Source organism: Osmerus eperlanus, chromosome 3 (genome assembly GCF_963692335.1).
Source record: "Osmerus eperlanus chromosome 3, fOsmEpe2.1, whole genome shotgun sequence".
NCBI classification, from domain to species: Eukaryota; Metazoa; Chordata; class Actinopteri; order Osmeriformes; family Osmeridae; genus Osmerus; species Osmerus eperlanus.
In genome coordinates this window covers 14831535-14849105 of record NC_085020.1, presented here as the reverse complement: position 1 = coordinate 14849105, position 17571 = coordinate 14831535, and the positions used below count along the sequence as shown (strand labels likewise).

The window sequence follows — 17571 nt, the reverse complement described above, 5'->3', positions numbered from 1 at the left end:
CCTCAGAGATGCGGCTCCTCTTCCTCTCCTCCCCTCCTCCTGCCTTTGCCATGTCACCCTCGAAAGCTCGCGGTCCATCTTCTCTCTCTCACTCACTTGCACAACAATGCCCAACTGGTGACTCTCAGCTGCGCAGGGAATCGACATCCGGCCCGAATCCCCTTCTCCTTCAGCTGCTTTATAACTCCACGTACCCGCGCTCTTTTCCTCTGTATCTCCGGAGAGTAATCTTGGTCAAAGTATATGAGTTTACCCTGGAACTGGACTTGTTTCTGCATCCAGGCTTGTCGTAGCACCGCTTCTTTCACTGTGTAATCCAGAAATCTCACAATGATGGAGCGCGGAGGTGCGGTGTTGTCTGGTTTTAGCCCCAAAGATCTGTGCGCCCTCTCAATGTGTACGTTGATTTCAGGCGGTAGCTGCAGCGTGTCTTTAATAAGTTGTTTAACAAATCCAGCCACATCTCCTTTCTCACTTCCTTCAGGGACTTGATAGATTCTCAAATTGTTGCGGCGCATTCGGTTCTGCAAGTCATCACATAGGTCAGTGAGGGCCGCCTCATGTCTCACCAGGTGCCGGAGCACCTGCTCATGTCTAGGGATGCGTATTGATAAGATTTTAACGATTCCGACTCCTTATCAATTCCTGCTTATCAATTCGATTCCTTATCGATTCGATTCCTTATCGATTCTCTTATTGATTCTCCCCTTTACAGTGTTAAGGAAAAATTCTAGCGGCACTGTGTAGATTTGAATAGTCAAGAGATGTGGTTTTAATACAATTTATTTGGACTATACAATTACGTAATATTAAACAAAGCTTTGCTGATCAGTCATAACGAAGGAGGTGCTAGCCACAGGTCGTTCGCCAGAGTGATAAAGAACAATCATAAAGCTTGTGCTTTTATACACTTAAAACAGATCCCCTAATAAATGTTCAATTCATCAATGCAGTGGTCTCTGTGATTGGCTAACACTGGTCAGTGACAGTTAAGACAATATAACCCCCCAGGTCAAGTGACCAAAGTCTTTTGATGTCACGGCTCTTTCTCTAAATGAGGACAGTAAAGATACCCTTAATGAAACACAAACAGGACACAGGACACAATCTCCTCGGCCAAAAGGTCAGGGCTGCTAGAGCAACTGATCCATCTATCCATCTCCCTTTAGGCCACAGAACTCAAACATCCCCCAACCTCCGTGCCCCTAGCTTCTCAATCAGGCATCATAAACCAACACCATAAATACCTTAAGACCAACTGCAACATCCATTTGTTTAAACACAACCTCAGTCTATTAAAAATACATTCTTAGTAACTATATCAAAAAATGCCATCACCTTCCTTACTTTTTTTTTTAAACAACAAAGGCATACAAAAGCATAAGCATACAAAAATATAAAACATCCATACAGATATGGAGGCAAGAAAATAAAGTAACCCCCTTTAATCAAAACATAACCCCAAAAATAACAAGAGAATTACATATCACTCACAGTAGCCTCTTCGTCCTTAAATGGTGGAACCCAGTCAGAATCCTCTAAGGGACTATAGTTCAACATTTGAACAGCAAATGATTTAGCCATTGTCTTTTCCACAATCTTCCTTACACAGGGAAACAGACAACAAGCCAAAAACAATAGTATCAACAAAATGACACCTATTCCACACAAAACAGACAGAAGAACTGCCTTCCATTTACCAAACATTTCCCAAGAACCGTCAATCCATGACCAAACTCCTTTTGAATCATCAAATCCAGAATTTTCAGACAATTCTAATCTCAAAGTACGCATGCTTGATAATGCTTTAGTGACTGACCCATCACTCGCTGTATTATTGGGAATGTACGTACAACATGTATTATTGAAAAGTACACAAACACCCCCTTTTTCAGCCAACAACATGTCTAGAGCAATCCTGTTTTGCCATGCCATCTCTGAAGTCTTAGCCAATTGTTCTGATAATCCAGAAATCGCATCAACAGTGTAATTAATAAAACCTTGCTGATTATAATATATATAATTAATCCAATCCACATTTTTGTTAACCGTACAATGTACGCAAAAGAATGATTCTAGTCCTGCAGCTACCTGATTTCTAGATTTAAACTCAGTAGGCACCCCTCTTGGTACTCCAATATCATCTATGTAAATTCCACTATCAAAAGATCCAACAGGAGCAGCTCGTCTCTGTCTGCCTGAATCAACCGTCACATTACCTAAAGGCTTAATCATCGTCTTACTAACTAACATCACCTTAGCACACACTCCCACCCATCCTTCTGGTAAACGTGATCTAATTCTACCCCCACAATACCAAAATACATCAGCTATATCGCGTCCTGGATATACCAATGGGCCAGAAGGTGGTGGAGTATGATGTTTTCCCTCACTATCCACACGAACAGAGCCTCCATACTTGTAACAAGGGTGTAAAGTCCCATTAACATCTCTAAACTGCATCGCCTCACAGTATGGATTTACCACCCAAGTATGTCTACAAGTTCCAATCTTTACTTTCCCTTCACTAAAGTTCCCCACAAATACTGTTTTAACAATATCGGAACTTTTCTCGAAACACTCAAACTTCTGCCCTGGAACTATAACAAAATCAATCAGAACATCTTCCGTTCCCTCGTTCTCAATTGGTCCAGTAAGCATAGGACGTACTGCTGCACATCCTAGATTGGATTTTAAATACCAAGCACTAGAACTCTGGTAATGATAGCAGTTAGTGGGACAGACTGGACAATTCCTGAACAAAACCAGATGACTACTGTCCACACACCTCGTTTTATCAATGTCACCTGAAATAATTCGATGGTAATTAAAATCATAACAACTAGTTGAATTAAATGGTGCTGGCATAATCAGTGGAACATCCTTAAGTGGCTGGCAATACACACATGGTGGGTGTTCTTCGCCTAAAACTTGTTTTACTGAATATGTTGCTAACTTATACCAAGAATTAAACTCCATCTCCGATTCCATTTCATCTACAACCTCTCTCTCATCACTTTTCAACATCTGGAACGTTGCAGGTGAAACAGTTGAAGTCATTGCATCTATCGTCATAGTATCATCAGAATTATGCATACTTTTATTAAAATACAAAAGCGAAAATGCAATAAGAAATGCCATTCCCAAGACAAAACCCACTGCACCCCGTATACCACAAAGTCCAGGTTGTCGGAACGGATGCCATCTTCAGTTGGCTTGTAGACAAACTTCTTTCAGTCAGTGTAGTCAAGTCCAACCAATTTCAAACGACAATCAAATTGCTCAGGGCAACTTTCAACGACACTGCACTTCGCGTACAGCTCGGAAATTTCCTTGGTACTACGCAGAACGCGTATCCTCTGCTTCCGTCTCCAGACAAGGTGCACGCTTGCAATGGTTAGCGTGTATCCACGTTGCTCTCCCCTCCGATCTTAACCGCCGGATTAGTCGTCAGGAGAATCTGGTATGGCCCCGTCCACCTTGGGTTTTACCAGGCGTTTCAGGTCCTTCACCACGATCCAGTCATCTGGTATCAAATCATGCAGCGGTCCAACCACCGGATGAGGAATAGCCTCCTTCACCTGCCTGTGAATCTCACACAAAGTAGACTCCAAAAAAGGTTGCACAGTGATAAACAAGCACATTCTCACAGAGGTCAGTTAAAGGTAATGATATGGAAAAATTCTAGCGGCACTGTGTAGATTTGAATAGTCAAGAGATGGCGGTTACAATAAATTTATTTTGCTTGTACAAATCAATATTTAACAAAGTACTTTGTGATCAGTCATAACGAAGGAGGTGCTAGCCACAGGTCCTTCGCCAGAGTGATATCGAACAACCCTAAAACCCTGCCTTATATAAACTTTAGATCAAATGGTTTTTCTGAACTCTGTGATTGGTCAGCACTGCTCAGTGACAGTGACTTCATATCAAGTTCCCACGGTTCTTTAATGTGGCCTTTCTCCCCAAACCAGTAGATAGTAAAACCACAGGGGTTCACCAGTCAAATGGTCAACTGTCCTTTGTGTGGGCACTTCAAACAAGTATTTGATTAACCCCACCCAATGCAACAGGAAGGGTCAGAGCAGCAGATCACAATAACAATACAGTTGAATCCACATTGTCTCCAGACCAGCCGTTTCTTCCCCCCATGTGTCATAAACTGCAAATGGCATCTCTACCAAATGGAGTTGACTCTTAATCAACTTTAGACTTCCGTTAAAACACATTCCTCATATATGAAACACACACATTATAACTGTATTCCAAAATTTCCACGACAGTAACTGACTTCTTGTCGTCTGACTTAGTCTTCAAAGTTCTGTTCTCTCATTCAACTGAAGTGATTAACACAATGTTGAATCCTATCAACACCAAAATAACTTCCTTAAACAAGTGTGACCCATTATCATTACATAACCTCAAAGAAAAATCCCATCGAAGAATAATCTAAATTAACAAAACTTTGATCACTGAGCCCCTGAGAAGTCTAAAACTTCTTCCCATCCAACAACCATCAAAACAGTATCACTACTCCAAAAATTGAACTCTACAAAATCCATCTATCAATACCCAAATAGTTTCTCTAACCTTAACTGTGAAGCTTATCGTGTTTAAATTCCTTTTCTCATAATACTTATCCCACATATGAAGTATTAACAAAATGACTATGCATCCATTACAAATCCTCTTGTATGCTAAAATAATGGATTCTTCTTGATATCACACAAACTGTAGAGGCATGATCTTTCCATGTGTTAACTTAGCAAAATCTCAAGATAAATGTTTTATGCAGACCATACAACCTCCATTTTTATTCTCATATCCTTCCTTTTTCCAAAACGCATTTTCTTGTGGATTTGTCCAAGTTCGAATCTCCATTCCACCATTCCTTTCTCCATCTGTCCGCTGTATTCTGTAATTCTTATCAAATATACTCAAACAAAAACAAAATTCTCACTCTGGGTTAAATACAGTCCAATATTTTCAACTCAGCAATATCATATCAAACCCTCACAGTCCTATCACAAATCCAAACTACTGAAGCTAAATTCATAAAACCATAAAACCCCCATAGTCACTCTCTGTTTGGATCAGTCAGTCATCAGTCAGTCATAAATTCCTAAACGTCATCTCTTCCTCTCTAAGAAGCCTGCGCTTCCCTTAAAGAATCTATAACAAATGTTGTATCAAGGTCACACAACAATTTTCCTCAAAAGACTCCTGTAAGCCCAAATTTGTCAAGTTAGGCTCATCCGGACATAGCAACATCATCTCATCACTTCCTGTAAACATATCAACATCAAAAACATATTCTAGTTAGTTCATCAATCCATTCGGGAAATCTAGAAACTGCTCCAGCTAGTATCAGCACTAGCATTTTCCCTGTGGAATAATCATAATTGTTAGAGTGAATTCCACATTTGCGTACAGCTAGTTGTTCTATAAGTGAAAATAAGAAACTTCCTGTTTCCATACCTTTCCCAAAATCATATGTAACACCAATGATGTATTTAACTATCAGTAAATATTTTAACTCTTTTCCCTTTTATGAATTAACAAGCTTACACTGAAGCAACCAACTTTTGAACCAATTTGTATAAAATAAAACTATTTTAGAAAACAACCAAATTACCCCATCTTTTAGTCTCATATTATCTTTTCTTATAAAAACCTTTAGGAACAGTTCAAATGAATACCTTTACATTTCAGATTCCCTTTAAAAAAAAAATCTGTATTTAAATTCACCAAATCAACTATAAAAATAAAACATAGACCATAAAATGTTCTTAATGTAACCATTAACCAAACTTATACCCCATCTATATTTCTATATAGGTTAGATAGGTAGAACTTCATAACTTGCTTTGGCTGCAGTCCAGAACAAGCTACTTAGCACAAACCATCATAACCACAATTTATCAGACTTAATGAGTCTTCCCAAATTATTTCAAAACCAAAGTTATAATAACCCTCTTTATGAACCAATAGCATAATAAAACAACCTCATCACAGCCTAACTGTTTATCCCAAAACATTGTACCATGCCCTTAAGACAAAAGAAAATATAAACTCTCCCTTTTTCTTTTTAAACCTTTAAATTCACAATTTAACATAAACCCGTAAAACAAAACCTTATTCTTTAACTCCTCAAAAGTTTGATCAAAGCATGTAATGTATACACCTTTGAATATTCCTATATTTACCAGCTATCTCAATTACTCTTTGTTAGTGAATCAACTCAAATAAACTATCGCGCATTTCAAAACTCGAATCAAACAAACAGCGCCCTCTGGAACAAAGCAAAAACTCTCAACCTTTTTTCATTTCTTTTAAACAACACAGATGGTTGGCGTTTACCATCTATTCACTTAATTTTGCTAAAGTATAACTTTTCCAATCCAATTAGAACTAATTTATGAACCAGGGTCAAATTTCTGCATTTTTATGGATACCATCACACACCACAGATTTTCCGCTCGTAAATACAAGTTCTGGTCTGAAAGGCTTCTACCTCCCTGTTTGGCTAGGAATTTAGAACAAATGTTAAATCATACATTCGTAAACCACCAAACTTCGAATTCATCTAAACGGACACATCTTTCACCATTAATACTCACATAATTATGCAGAATTACACCCTCTGGGATCACCTTTGTAAGACTCAACGTAACAGACTTTTTTTTTTTTTGTAGCCCCCACCTTTCCTCGGAATTTCTGAAACTCATTTAAACTGTCCTCAAACAAACAAAACCTTGTTAGCAAATGTCTCAAAATACTCATCACCCAACATATTTCAAAAATAACCAAATTAATATGTAAAATTCGCTCCAAATGTATCTATTTCTCTAAATTTGCGTCTTTGTAAATTTCTCAACTTCCGTCTGCGCATGCGTCATGCGGTTACTCCTGGATCTCAAATGTCAAGCTGCAATTCCTTTACTAGCCTGTACCCGCCTGTTGGTCTGTTAGTTTGTTAGCCAATGTCGTTGCCATAGTTGCAAATTCAACTTCCTGGACTCTCCTTTGTCTCAGGACAGAACAAAATGCACTTCCTCCACGTTTTCACCATTAGCCATTAACCAACAGTCACAGCCTGGATTTTCTTTACAAGTCTATCAACCATTAGTACTATTTCAATTTCCACGTAAAAATTAGGCTCCGAAATCTACATATGCACCTAATATCACTCGTCAGAGAATGACAGTTTACCCATGTATTAGCATTCTGGTTGGACAAAGCTTCAACTTCAAGTCCATTTAAATAGGTAAAAATGAATACCACCAAACCCAACACATTTCAACAAATCATCTCAGCAGCAATAAACACACATATGTAGCACCTTTGCCCTTAACAACAATCGCAATTCAGTCTCTCGAACTAGTTCCCCTTGTATACATTCAGTCCCTCGGACTGGCTCAATCTTTCTAATCACTTCTTCATAACCCTTTACATATTTCTTTAAACAACAGTAACATCTGTGAACTCCCACAAAATTAAAAATAAAACCATCGAACATTTCCAGACATAAACAAAAATATTCCTTAAACAACATAACATTTCCGTTTGAACACATAACTTTCTATAAAAGTTTCAATAACCCCGGGATTGTAATTCTTAAAATGAATACCGCTTTTTTTTCTCCAAAACTGGCCTTTTACCAATTATCCTACCCAAAAACTAAATTTCCAGCGCGTTATTCAATAACGAATCAAGCTCACAATATAGAAAATCGGTCTGTACATAATTTCCAAATCAAGAGTATGGCAACTCACAATATTTTCTTAAGTTTGACAAAGAAACAGAAACACACATCTGTTTTCCAACCAATATACTTCTCAATTCAACGTCAAATTCTCTATAAAATGAGTGTTTTTTTTTTGTTTTTTTTTGCACTCGTGTGGGCACGCAGAATGAGCTTCACTGAAAGAATCAACTTCCGCTAGGCTCAAGCGCATGCGCCTCTTTTCAAGTGGAGAATTCAGTCAAAGAATTAACATTAGCATTTTAAAAACAGAATGTCTCCGTCTTCAAAAACAAATGCCTTCTGGCGGTAATCAGAACGATGTAAAGTCTAACATCAAATATATAACGGTTAACAGAGTTGTAAAACAATATAACAAGTCAATCGTCTCTCCTCTACCAACAGTGTCATAACCGATAAACATTATACGTCACCAGTTCGGAACTCAACTTCCGGTCACGAACCCCTCTGATTTGAGAGTTCGCTCACAATTTCCAGAAAACTTTCAACAAAGATGACACATCTCCGGACATTCACGTACATTTTGCTCAAATTCCCACAACTAAAGCACGCATTTTGGATTGACCATACCTAGCAATTCGTGTTGGCCTACATGTTTTTCAACAGCATGTCAACACGCTCTGCATCAGCTTTGACCATAGCCCACAACACCACTTATTCCAAACACAACAGGGACTCAAACCCTTTGTTCCGGAGAGGACTTTAACCTCTCCTTCTTTGAAACACAGTATATGCAATCGCAAGTCAAAGCACAAGCCTCAATCTTTGCGGGAATCCAAAGCAAATCTATAAACAAATTCCAGGATCCTGCTTTCTTGACTTTTCCTAGATATAACCGGCTGTCAGAAGACATCGGAGTCATAGAGAAATGGCAAATGTCTGACCTCATGTTCATATTCTGTTCTCGCATTCCCGCAAAACCTCATGCGCCTGCGCATCCTGCCGCAACACCCCTGGCTGCGGATGAGGCGAAATTAGTTTGCGGAACAGCCAGAAAATCTCAATCGTGAATCTGTGGGGAAATAGATGAAAAATTCCCCACACTATTCTGTCCTAATATTTCTTTATCCCTCTACCTATCTCCATCCAATCAGAAAAAGCTCTCCAATCAGGCTAAAATCTATTATTTTCTCCACTTCAAAAAAAATCGTGTATCTATTTCTCCCCACGAACCTATTTCGCAATACAATAAGGTCCTTAAAACAAAACGACCCCACAATCGAAAATCCACATTTATCAATCCATATTTGCATTTGCAATAAACTATCGTTACCATACTTTTGTTTCATGTAATCAATGTTTGGACAGGTCAATTCTGCCTCCAGACCATTCATTTTTTAGAATTACAATCCATAAACGATAACCAACGACGGAAAATAAAGACACAATTACCCCTTTTCTTTTCTAAAAACAATTAAATTCCGACTTCACAACTTTCAATGAAAATAACTGCACAATCATAAATTACAAATATTCAAACCGAAAATTAATTAAAATTTAGATTTTTGTAATTTGTATATAGCTTGAATAGTAGACACCATTAGTTACTCATACTTCTTTTAACCTCAAAAAACATATAAAACAAAAATGAACACGTGTGTAAAAAACTCAAACCTTTGTTTTGAAAATCCCTCAGGATACATCCTAACTTTTCTTTTTTTGTTCTCCACCTTCAGGGACTCAAACCCTTTGTAAACTCTCTCACTCACACAGCTGATTTCCTCACAAGTATACTTTTCTCTCGGGACTTAGAATCACGTTTAGGCCGTTAATAAATAAGAACTGCACCAATGCCAATACAATTTCTCAAACTATCACTAACCCAACATATTCTAATCCTTAGGGTCTCAAAAGACACATAACACGATACAACATGTGAATTCATCTCCCTCTATGTGTTTGTTCGTCAACAACACTACCTCTATGTGTGTCCGTCGACACACTTCTGCAGACATTTTTTACGACTTTCACGTAAAAGGTAGGTTCAACAACCTTACCTTATTAATTCGTACGACTTTACACGTACAGGACAGTTTTACCTCTGCCCAATTACTTACTTAACCGAATTATTGACAATAGCCTAAACAACACACATTTAGACAACTCAAATTACACAGAAGCCAAAAAAGAATATTTACCGGTTCTTCCAGGATCCCGCGTCAGCAACAGCGCAACCAGCCAAGCACCCCCCCGAATCGGTCCCACTTTCTCTGAAAATTTTGGATAGAGGTAAAGGCGGCTATGCCGGATTGATCAAATCACCTTTTCTAAGGGAGTACTTGTCGGAGCTACGCTGAGCAGACGAGGATCTCCCCACAGGCCACCAAGTGTTAAGGAAAAATTATAGCGGCACTGTGTAGATTTGAATAGTCAAGAGATGTGGTTTTAATACAATTTATTTGGACTATACAATTACGTAATATTAAACAAAGCTTTGCTGATCAGTCATAACGAAGGAGGTGCTAGCCACAGGTCGTTCGCCAGAGTGATAAAGAACAATCATAAAGCTTGTGCTTTTATACACTTAAAACAGATCCCCTAATAAATGTTCAATTCATCAATGCAGTGGTCTCTGTGATTGGCTAACACTGGTCAGTGACAGTTAAGACAATATAACCCCCCAGGTCAAGTGACCAAAGTCTTTTGATGTCACGGCTCTTTCTCTAAATGAGGACAGTAAAGATACCCTTAATGAAACACAAACAGGACACAGGACACAATCTCCTCGGCCAAAAGGTCAGGGCTGCTAGAGCAACTGATCCATCTATCCATCTCCCTTTAGGCCACAGAACTCAAACATCCCCCAACCTTCGTGCCCCTAGATTCTCAATCAGGCATCATAAACCAACACCATAAATACCTTAAGACCAACTGCAACATCCATTTGTTTAAACACAAACTCAGTCTATTAAAAATACATTCTTAGTAACTATATCAAAAAATGCCATCACAACAGCCAACTAAGTCTGTGCATCCTGCACCCCCCCACACACACACTCGTTCTAAACGAATTTCTCAAACTGGCTTTGACTGGCTCTGAAATGAGATAATACCTACCACCTCTAGGCCTCTTCAGGCCTCTGTTTTCAAAACAAAATCTAGTCGGAGATAGAAACTTTCAGTTTCCTTGTGTTCAAGCTTCTATTACTCAACACCAGTAGGACTTACATGGGTCCTAACAACAGGGGAAATAACTTCAGTGTCACCTTTCAAAAGAGACCATTTACATGCATGTACTCCAAATGGTTCAACAACAGCTTTCAATGTACTTTGGGTATGTTGTTTAGGCGTTTTCAGGCACATTTAACAGGACTATTAAAAGGTTAAACAATTAAAATGCTAAGTTTAATAATGGATTAAAAATCGATATGCTCAGTTTAATAATGGGACACGCGAACGTTTACTGATAACACACACCGCCCCGATGACGTGAAATGATCGATAAGATCAATACTAATGGGAGACGAATGCCGGAGCTAAAATGTATGCTTCAAACGACGGGACAGAAGATAACTAGATCGACTACACACAATAAAGGCAAATTGCTTCACACAGTAACAAGTGGTTGTGATCACTTTTGAGCAGTTTAGCTCTACCTTAGATAGTTAGAGATGAAGCGCGAACGTTAGCTGCGCTGCTGCATGCATCGAACACATGACGTTCCAGTAACTTCATTCCATGCTGTGTGTTCAAATGCTTCTTCATATTTGTAGTATTTCTTCCCTTCGACAAAATAGACTTTTTACACGCGTTACAAGTGGTGTTGTTGTGTTGTCTCCGTCTCTTCAACCCTTTGTTCGAGTTTCTCCATCCGTTGTTTTAGATCCGTTACCGACGTTTCCAATCGAGACAGCGAGGCCTTGGTGTCGGTAAACGACTCTTGATTTTCTTTCCTTAATTCTTTCAGTTCTCAAAGTATCTCCGCCATGTTCATTGCTCCTTCTTCCCCACTAACGTTAGCTTCGCCCGAGGCAACGTTAAACAGCGGCCCTTTTTTTCCTTTTGCCTCTTCTTGGGGTTTTTGCTGCTTCCCTGCGTTTCTTGTATCTCTGAACGTGCTCATGTCTTCCCTTATGACTAAACGTATCCCCTTTATCATCAGAATATTCTTATAATCTCGCAAACAGCCAAACCACACCGAATTTTGAGGGAGCTAACACTCCTTGCGACCTTCTCAGAACATGGCGTCACCGGAAGTCAAATATGTTTAAACTTAAATAAATTAGGCCTACCTACAGTATACAAGTAGTTGTATCTCGTTGTATTAATTTGTCCTGTTATTGACGTGCCTAATGGGCAACCAGAAATTCGAATATATTCGAATGTGTTTTTTTAAAGGGAATATTCGAACGTCATTTTTTAGCAATTTTGACAGCCCTAGTGTGGTTGTTCCATTTGATAACATGGGCACCGAAAGAAAAAAGGCAGTGCTTCCAGGCGCGTCGCAGCAGATCGCAGCCGATCGCAGGCAGTGTGTCCCAGGCGTAAGACAATTCGGTCTACCGGGCGACATTCTCACTCAGATTTCAAGACTTTCGTGACCCAAATCTAAATTCTAATGTGACAGATCAATGGGGTATCGCTTTCTCTCTTAAAGGCTATCCTCTAGCCGTTATAAAGGCTACCTTTCCCGGTTTTCTGCCACCATGTTGCGCGCGCATTCCGAATGTTTACAAACAAATAATTGGTCTATACTGTATCTGAAGTCTCTTTCCCGAAATTCAGTCTTGGTGCAGAATTACAGCCACTACGAGCAGAGCTTTCCAAAGCTCAATGTTCCATTTCTGTGTCTGTAGCTTTAAATGCTGAGGAGGAGAGAGGCGGGGCAAACTGCCATGCTTCGGTCGTTTGCAAGCCATGATGTCTCTCGAGGAAAAACCAATATTGCGCTTGCACGAACGTAGCTCATTTTCTCATAGGCGGGCCAAATTCTCTGGGCGGGCAAAGCAGAGAAAGGGGAGGTAACCTTTTCCCCTTATAACGACATAAGGGGAAGATTCCAGATCAGCCCATCTGAGCTTTCATTTTCTCAAAGGCGGAGCAGGATACCCAGGGCTTGGTTTACACCTATCGCCATTTCTAGCCACTGGGGGACCATGGGCAGGCTAGGGGAACTCATTCATGTTGAAAAACCTCATAAAGTGACATTTTCATGCCATGGGACCTTTAATTCTTTTTCCGACCTTTTTGAATCTCGCCCTTGACAAATACCCCATATTACAGTTTTTCTCGATTGCTTAAACACATTTCTTGAAATTATGCCTCCTTTTCTCAAAACGCTAAACACTAATCCATAACTTCTCACCCAATTCCCCAAACTTCCTATTTTCAGGTCAAATTTAAGCTCTACACACACACTACAACATAGTCTTACACACCAGTGAGATCAATCCAAAACAACACTACAAAAACGGTAATAAGTTATGTTGCTGGGGGTCATACCCCTCAAAAACCCTTTCACATGATGAACAAAACAAAAGACACAACAAATGTATACATTTGCAAAAAATGTATTCCGTACTGTACAGTACAATACACCAAACAACAAGATTTTGTTTCTGCCCAAGCATCCTGTCTTTGGTCTGGGTCAGGCCAGAGAATCTCATCAACATCACAGGCATTATTGGCCATAGTCAGGCAGCGGGGGAAAAATCTTCTTGCATGCCTGATCCACCCCTGGCACGCATCAACTGAAATGTCTAGGCAGGCTTCTTCCATGGCCTGGGGGAGGTGAACACGGATGTGAGGTTCTCGGTCATACACTTTCCACCGCCATGCTGAAAAAAACTCCTCTATCGGGTTTAGAAAGGGAGAGTATGCAGGCAGAAAGATGTTGTAAAACCTTGGGTTATTGTTAAACCAGTCATGAACCAGAGCAGCGCAATGGAAGCTGAAGTTATCCCAAACAACAACGTACCAAGGATGCTCTGGTTGAGCTAGCTCCCTCTGGTCAAGCTGGAACACACTCTCTTAGACCATCAAGGAAACCAAGGAGGAGCACAGTGTTATAGGGTCCAAGAATGGCATGGCAGTGGAGTACCCCTCGTTGGCTGATGGCCGTGCACATAGTGACGTTCCCTCCTCGCTGGCCAGGGACATTCACAATAGCCCGATGGCCAATTATGTTTCTCCCCCTTCTCCTTCTTTTGGTCAAGTTAAATCCAGCCTCATCAACAAAGATAATCTCATGGGGAACAGGCCGGCCTTCAATCTCAAAGATTCTCTGCAAAACACATGAAACACAGAGTAAAATACTAACCTAAAACACAGTTCAAGAGGGCACAAATGGCAGACCACCATAAGTACTTTGTGATACAGTATAAACTGCTGTACTGCTATACTGTGACAGTACACAATACTTTATACAATATAAAAAAACTCATACTTTAACATATTCCATACGTTGGTCTTTCACTCACTCAGGGACACGTAGGCCTGTTTCACCCAGAACCTGTGCTTTCGGAGGATGAGATCAATTGTGGAGAGACTGATGGCATTTATCCCTCGAAATTGGTGATTGTCTTCAATCACTCTACTTTGAATCTCTTGCAGGCGGATTCCATTGTTGGCAATTACCAGATTTACCAGGTCCCTCTCTTGCTCCTCCGACAAAAGCCTTACGGTGCGTGTCCACTATAGCGGAGTGGGCGGCGCTGGTTTCCAATTCATTTTCAATGAAGCCGGGCATTAACGCTTGCGTAGTGCATAGTGTGCGTAGTGTTGCGAGCTGAAATATTCTCAACTTTATGTAAATGAGGAGCGATAAACGCTAGCGTTGGCCAATCGGATTGGTTTCTTGTTTCTTATAACGTAACCGTTGGTCATGGTAAACATTTCTAGGTTTCACAGTTTCAAGATGGAGGAGAAACTAAACGTGTGTGGCTGCACACCCAGTCCTGTTCAGATCAAAGTTACGTAATGTGGCGAGACTGAATTTAAAAATAATAAATGGTGCAGGGTTGCCGATGTTGTCGGTGTCTCTGGTGTGTTTTTTTATACTTTCAGTCTAATTCAGTCGTGTCATATTACTTGAGGTGTGAATCTTCTCTGATCTCCCGATTCGATTCAATTACGATTATCATGTCAGTGATTTGATTCGTTATCTCGAGGCATCAGGATGTGTCAAATACATTTTTCTATTAAAGCCACATAGAATATTTGACTTGACAAAATGCATTAAGATACTGTATAGTTCAATATAATACAGTTTTCTATATTACTTCATATGGTTATGTTTTCATCCAAAAATACAAGTAGTAAGATATAAACAATCTTTTTTATTTCACAAAGTCTGAACACAGCAGACCGCACACGCACACACTTCATAGCTTTTCAAGCTTCAAAAACAAAAGATTCTGCAGTGCTCTAATACTAAATAAATTGGATACATAAAACTACAGCACTGAGCACATGGCACTTCCTGAATGTGCAAAACATAACAGAATATGTAAACAGAAATGTTGTTAGGCCTACATTAAATTGTAAACAGAAATAAGTATAAATTTGCTTTGATGTCGTTGTAAAGACCAGGCACCACTTTTTCTGAAAAGGTGCTACGCGATGGGATCTTGCATATTAAGATAAACTGAACTCCCCCAATTGACTCAGCACATGCATATTAACCAGTCATAACGCAAAATGATACGACGATCCATCCAATATATCCATCCAATGCATCCGATTCAGAATGTTTACTCAAATAATTACACCCAGTATGTGACTTGCGTTGGTCACAACTCTCTCTAGAGTCCAAGTCAAGTCTGAAGTCTCAAATTCTAGATTCCATCTCTAACCTCTTCACATTTGTTCTTCTTTCCTGTCTGATATTGTAATAGTCATTTAGCACTCTATTTGGCCCCTTTCTTTGTTTGACTTGGTTCGCAATCCATGCATAAATCTAAGTATTTATTTATTACTCTTTCCTGAAGATAGCTGTTTGTCTCTTGAGTTCATTAATTCTCATTCTTTGTTTGCTTTGGCCAGAATCCCCATCTGCAGAGCGACACCTGGAAGTGACAGCAATGGCGAACTGCATACCTTTCTACGGTATGGAGGACCTTAGGGAGATCCTGGCGACTGTCCTGCATAGTAATGCCAAGACAGTGGGAGAGTGCCGGCCACTCAAAGTCACCAACTACTTTCAAGTAAGGAAGTTATGTATGAAACCTGTAAGCTTGCTAACATATATGATATTATGTTTATATGTCCTCTAATAATAGTACAGCGTTCCCTCATTGTCAACCAGACTTTAAGATGATCAAGTCATGCAGACTTGGTAATAGTCTTTATATTATCCAAAACTAGGGATGAACCTATAAGAAAATGACTTGCTGATACAGATTGCAATTGTTTATGTTATAATTGGCCGATACCGATGTTTTGACATTTTTGTAACTTTATACCAAAAAGAAAATGTTTGCTTCTGATGAGGCTTCTAATTTCAGCTAATTTTTATAATGTTTTTCCAGATATTTAATTCGGGGAAAAATGTATGTCCCATTCAGATTCAGGATAAAAGGCCACCTGTCACTTGTGTTAGTAGGAGGGGGATCCAAGACCAGGGGGAAGCAGGTAGTCAGGAGTCAGCAGACATATATACAGTGCAAGATGATCACAGTGGACAACAGCTGAGTGATTGCTAAAAGTTGTTGAGAGTGCGGGGAGCAAGGAGAAACAGACAAAACTAGGACCTGAACACACCCCTGAGAGACAGAAAACACTAGTGGCAGGGAAGACCAGGATAACTTAAACAGGGGCATGGCCATGGCCATGACACCACCAATTTGACATATGTTGTAAAAGGTTTCGAAATGTTTACTGTGAAAGCTCTCATCTTAGATCATATGGCTGCTTTGTGTATGTCATTGACACGTGTTGACACATAATTTTTTTTTTTAAAAGCTAAGCATGATACCTTTTCAGACACCACAATCCAATCAAGATAATATTGGTTGATGACCGATTAATTGGTGCATCCCTACTCGAAACATATTGCTATTATGATGTGACGTGAGACTGATCATATTGACTTTAAAACATGATTGTGTGATGTGTGTTAGGGAGAAGCTGTTCGCTTGGCCTGTCAGTTGCCTGTAACTTTGACTAAAGAGGATGTAGAGGACATGCTCTTACGGAAGAAACAGCAACTTGGAGAGACAACACAGACTTGCATCCATGGACACTCATTTCTTACGCACTTATGTGATGTTCCTGACACTGAAGAGGAGGCTATGGCTTTAGTAATGGAAAAATTCACCAACAAACAATTATTTTACAATAAGTTTACCTGATTGACTGCCAATTCCAACTGTAGATTTTTTTTTCTTTTATGTTTTACACAAACCTTGACCTTCTTGAGCTAATTGGATATCAGATCAAATAAGTTGTATACAGTTAGTTCTTCTGAAAATGGTAGTGTTATTACATGTTATTCTATGTGGAGCTGCAATTATTTCTGCTTTTTTGTGTGCAATACTTAAAAATATCTAAACATATATTTAGATACCCGATTGCAAAATCAATAAATGGATAATGACTTCCCTGTATCACAGTGTATGATTTGACTATTTTTGTGAAAATACTATAACGTGTGAAGGAATATGGTGTGAAGAGCTTCTCTGAGCTGTTTTCAAATTGCCAAGAGCTTGTAAGCGTTTCATCATGTTGGCTGCCACCGAGAACAATATCCCCCTTATAGGTACTCAAGGTCTTTTTAGACATGTTACTCCTCGAAACTCTGGAACAGGAAATGGTTTATAGATTGTACTGTAATATTCGGACTATAAGGTGCACCTGAATATAAGCCG

General features: G+C 39.5%; 1 protein-coding gene across 5 annotated transcripts in view; it reads left to right on the top strand.

Annotated features, from left to right (window-relative positions):
* Positions 1 to 17302, top strand: part of pms1 (PMS1 homolog 1, mismatch repair system component) — a 61534-nt gene extending 44232 nt beyond the window's left edge. For all 5 annotated transcript variants that reach the window (XM_062457373.1, XM_062457377.1, XM_062457374.1 and 2 more), the window contains 2 exons: positions 15749 to 15909; positions 16825 to 17302. In XM_062457373.1, coding sequence (XP_062313357.1) covers positions 15749 to 15909; positions 16825 to 17055 — 392 coding nt within the window. In that variant the 3' untranslated portion in view covers positions 17056 to 17302. The remainder of the gene's footprint in view (positions 1 to 15748; positions 15910 to 16824) is intronic.
* The last annotated feature ends 269 nt before the right edge of the window (positions 17303 to 17571 follow it).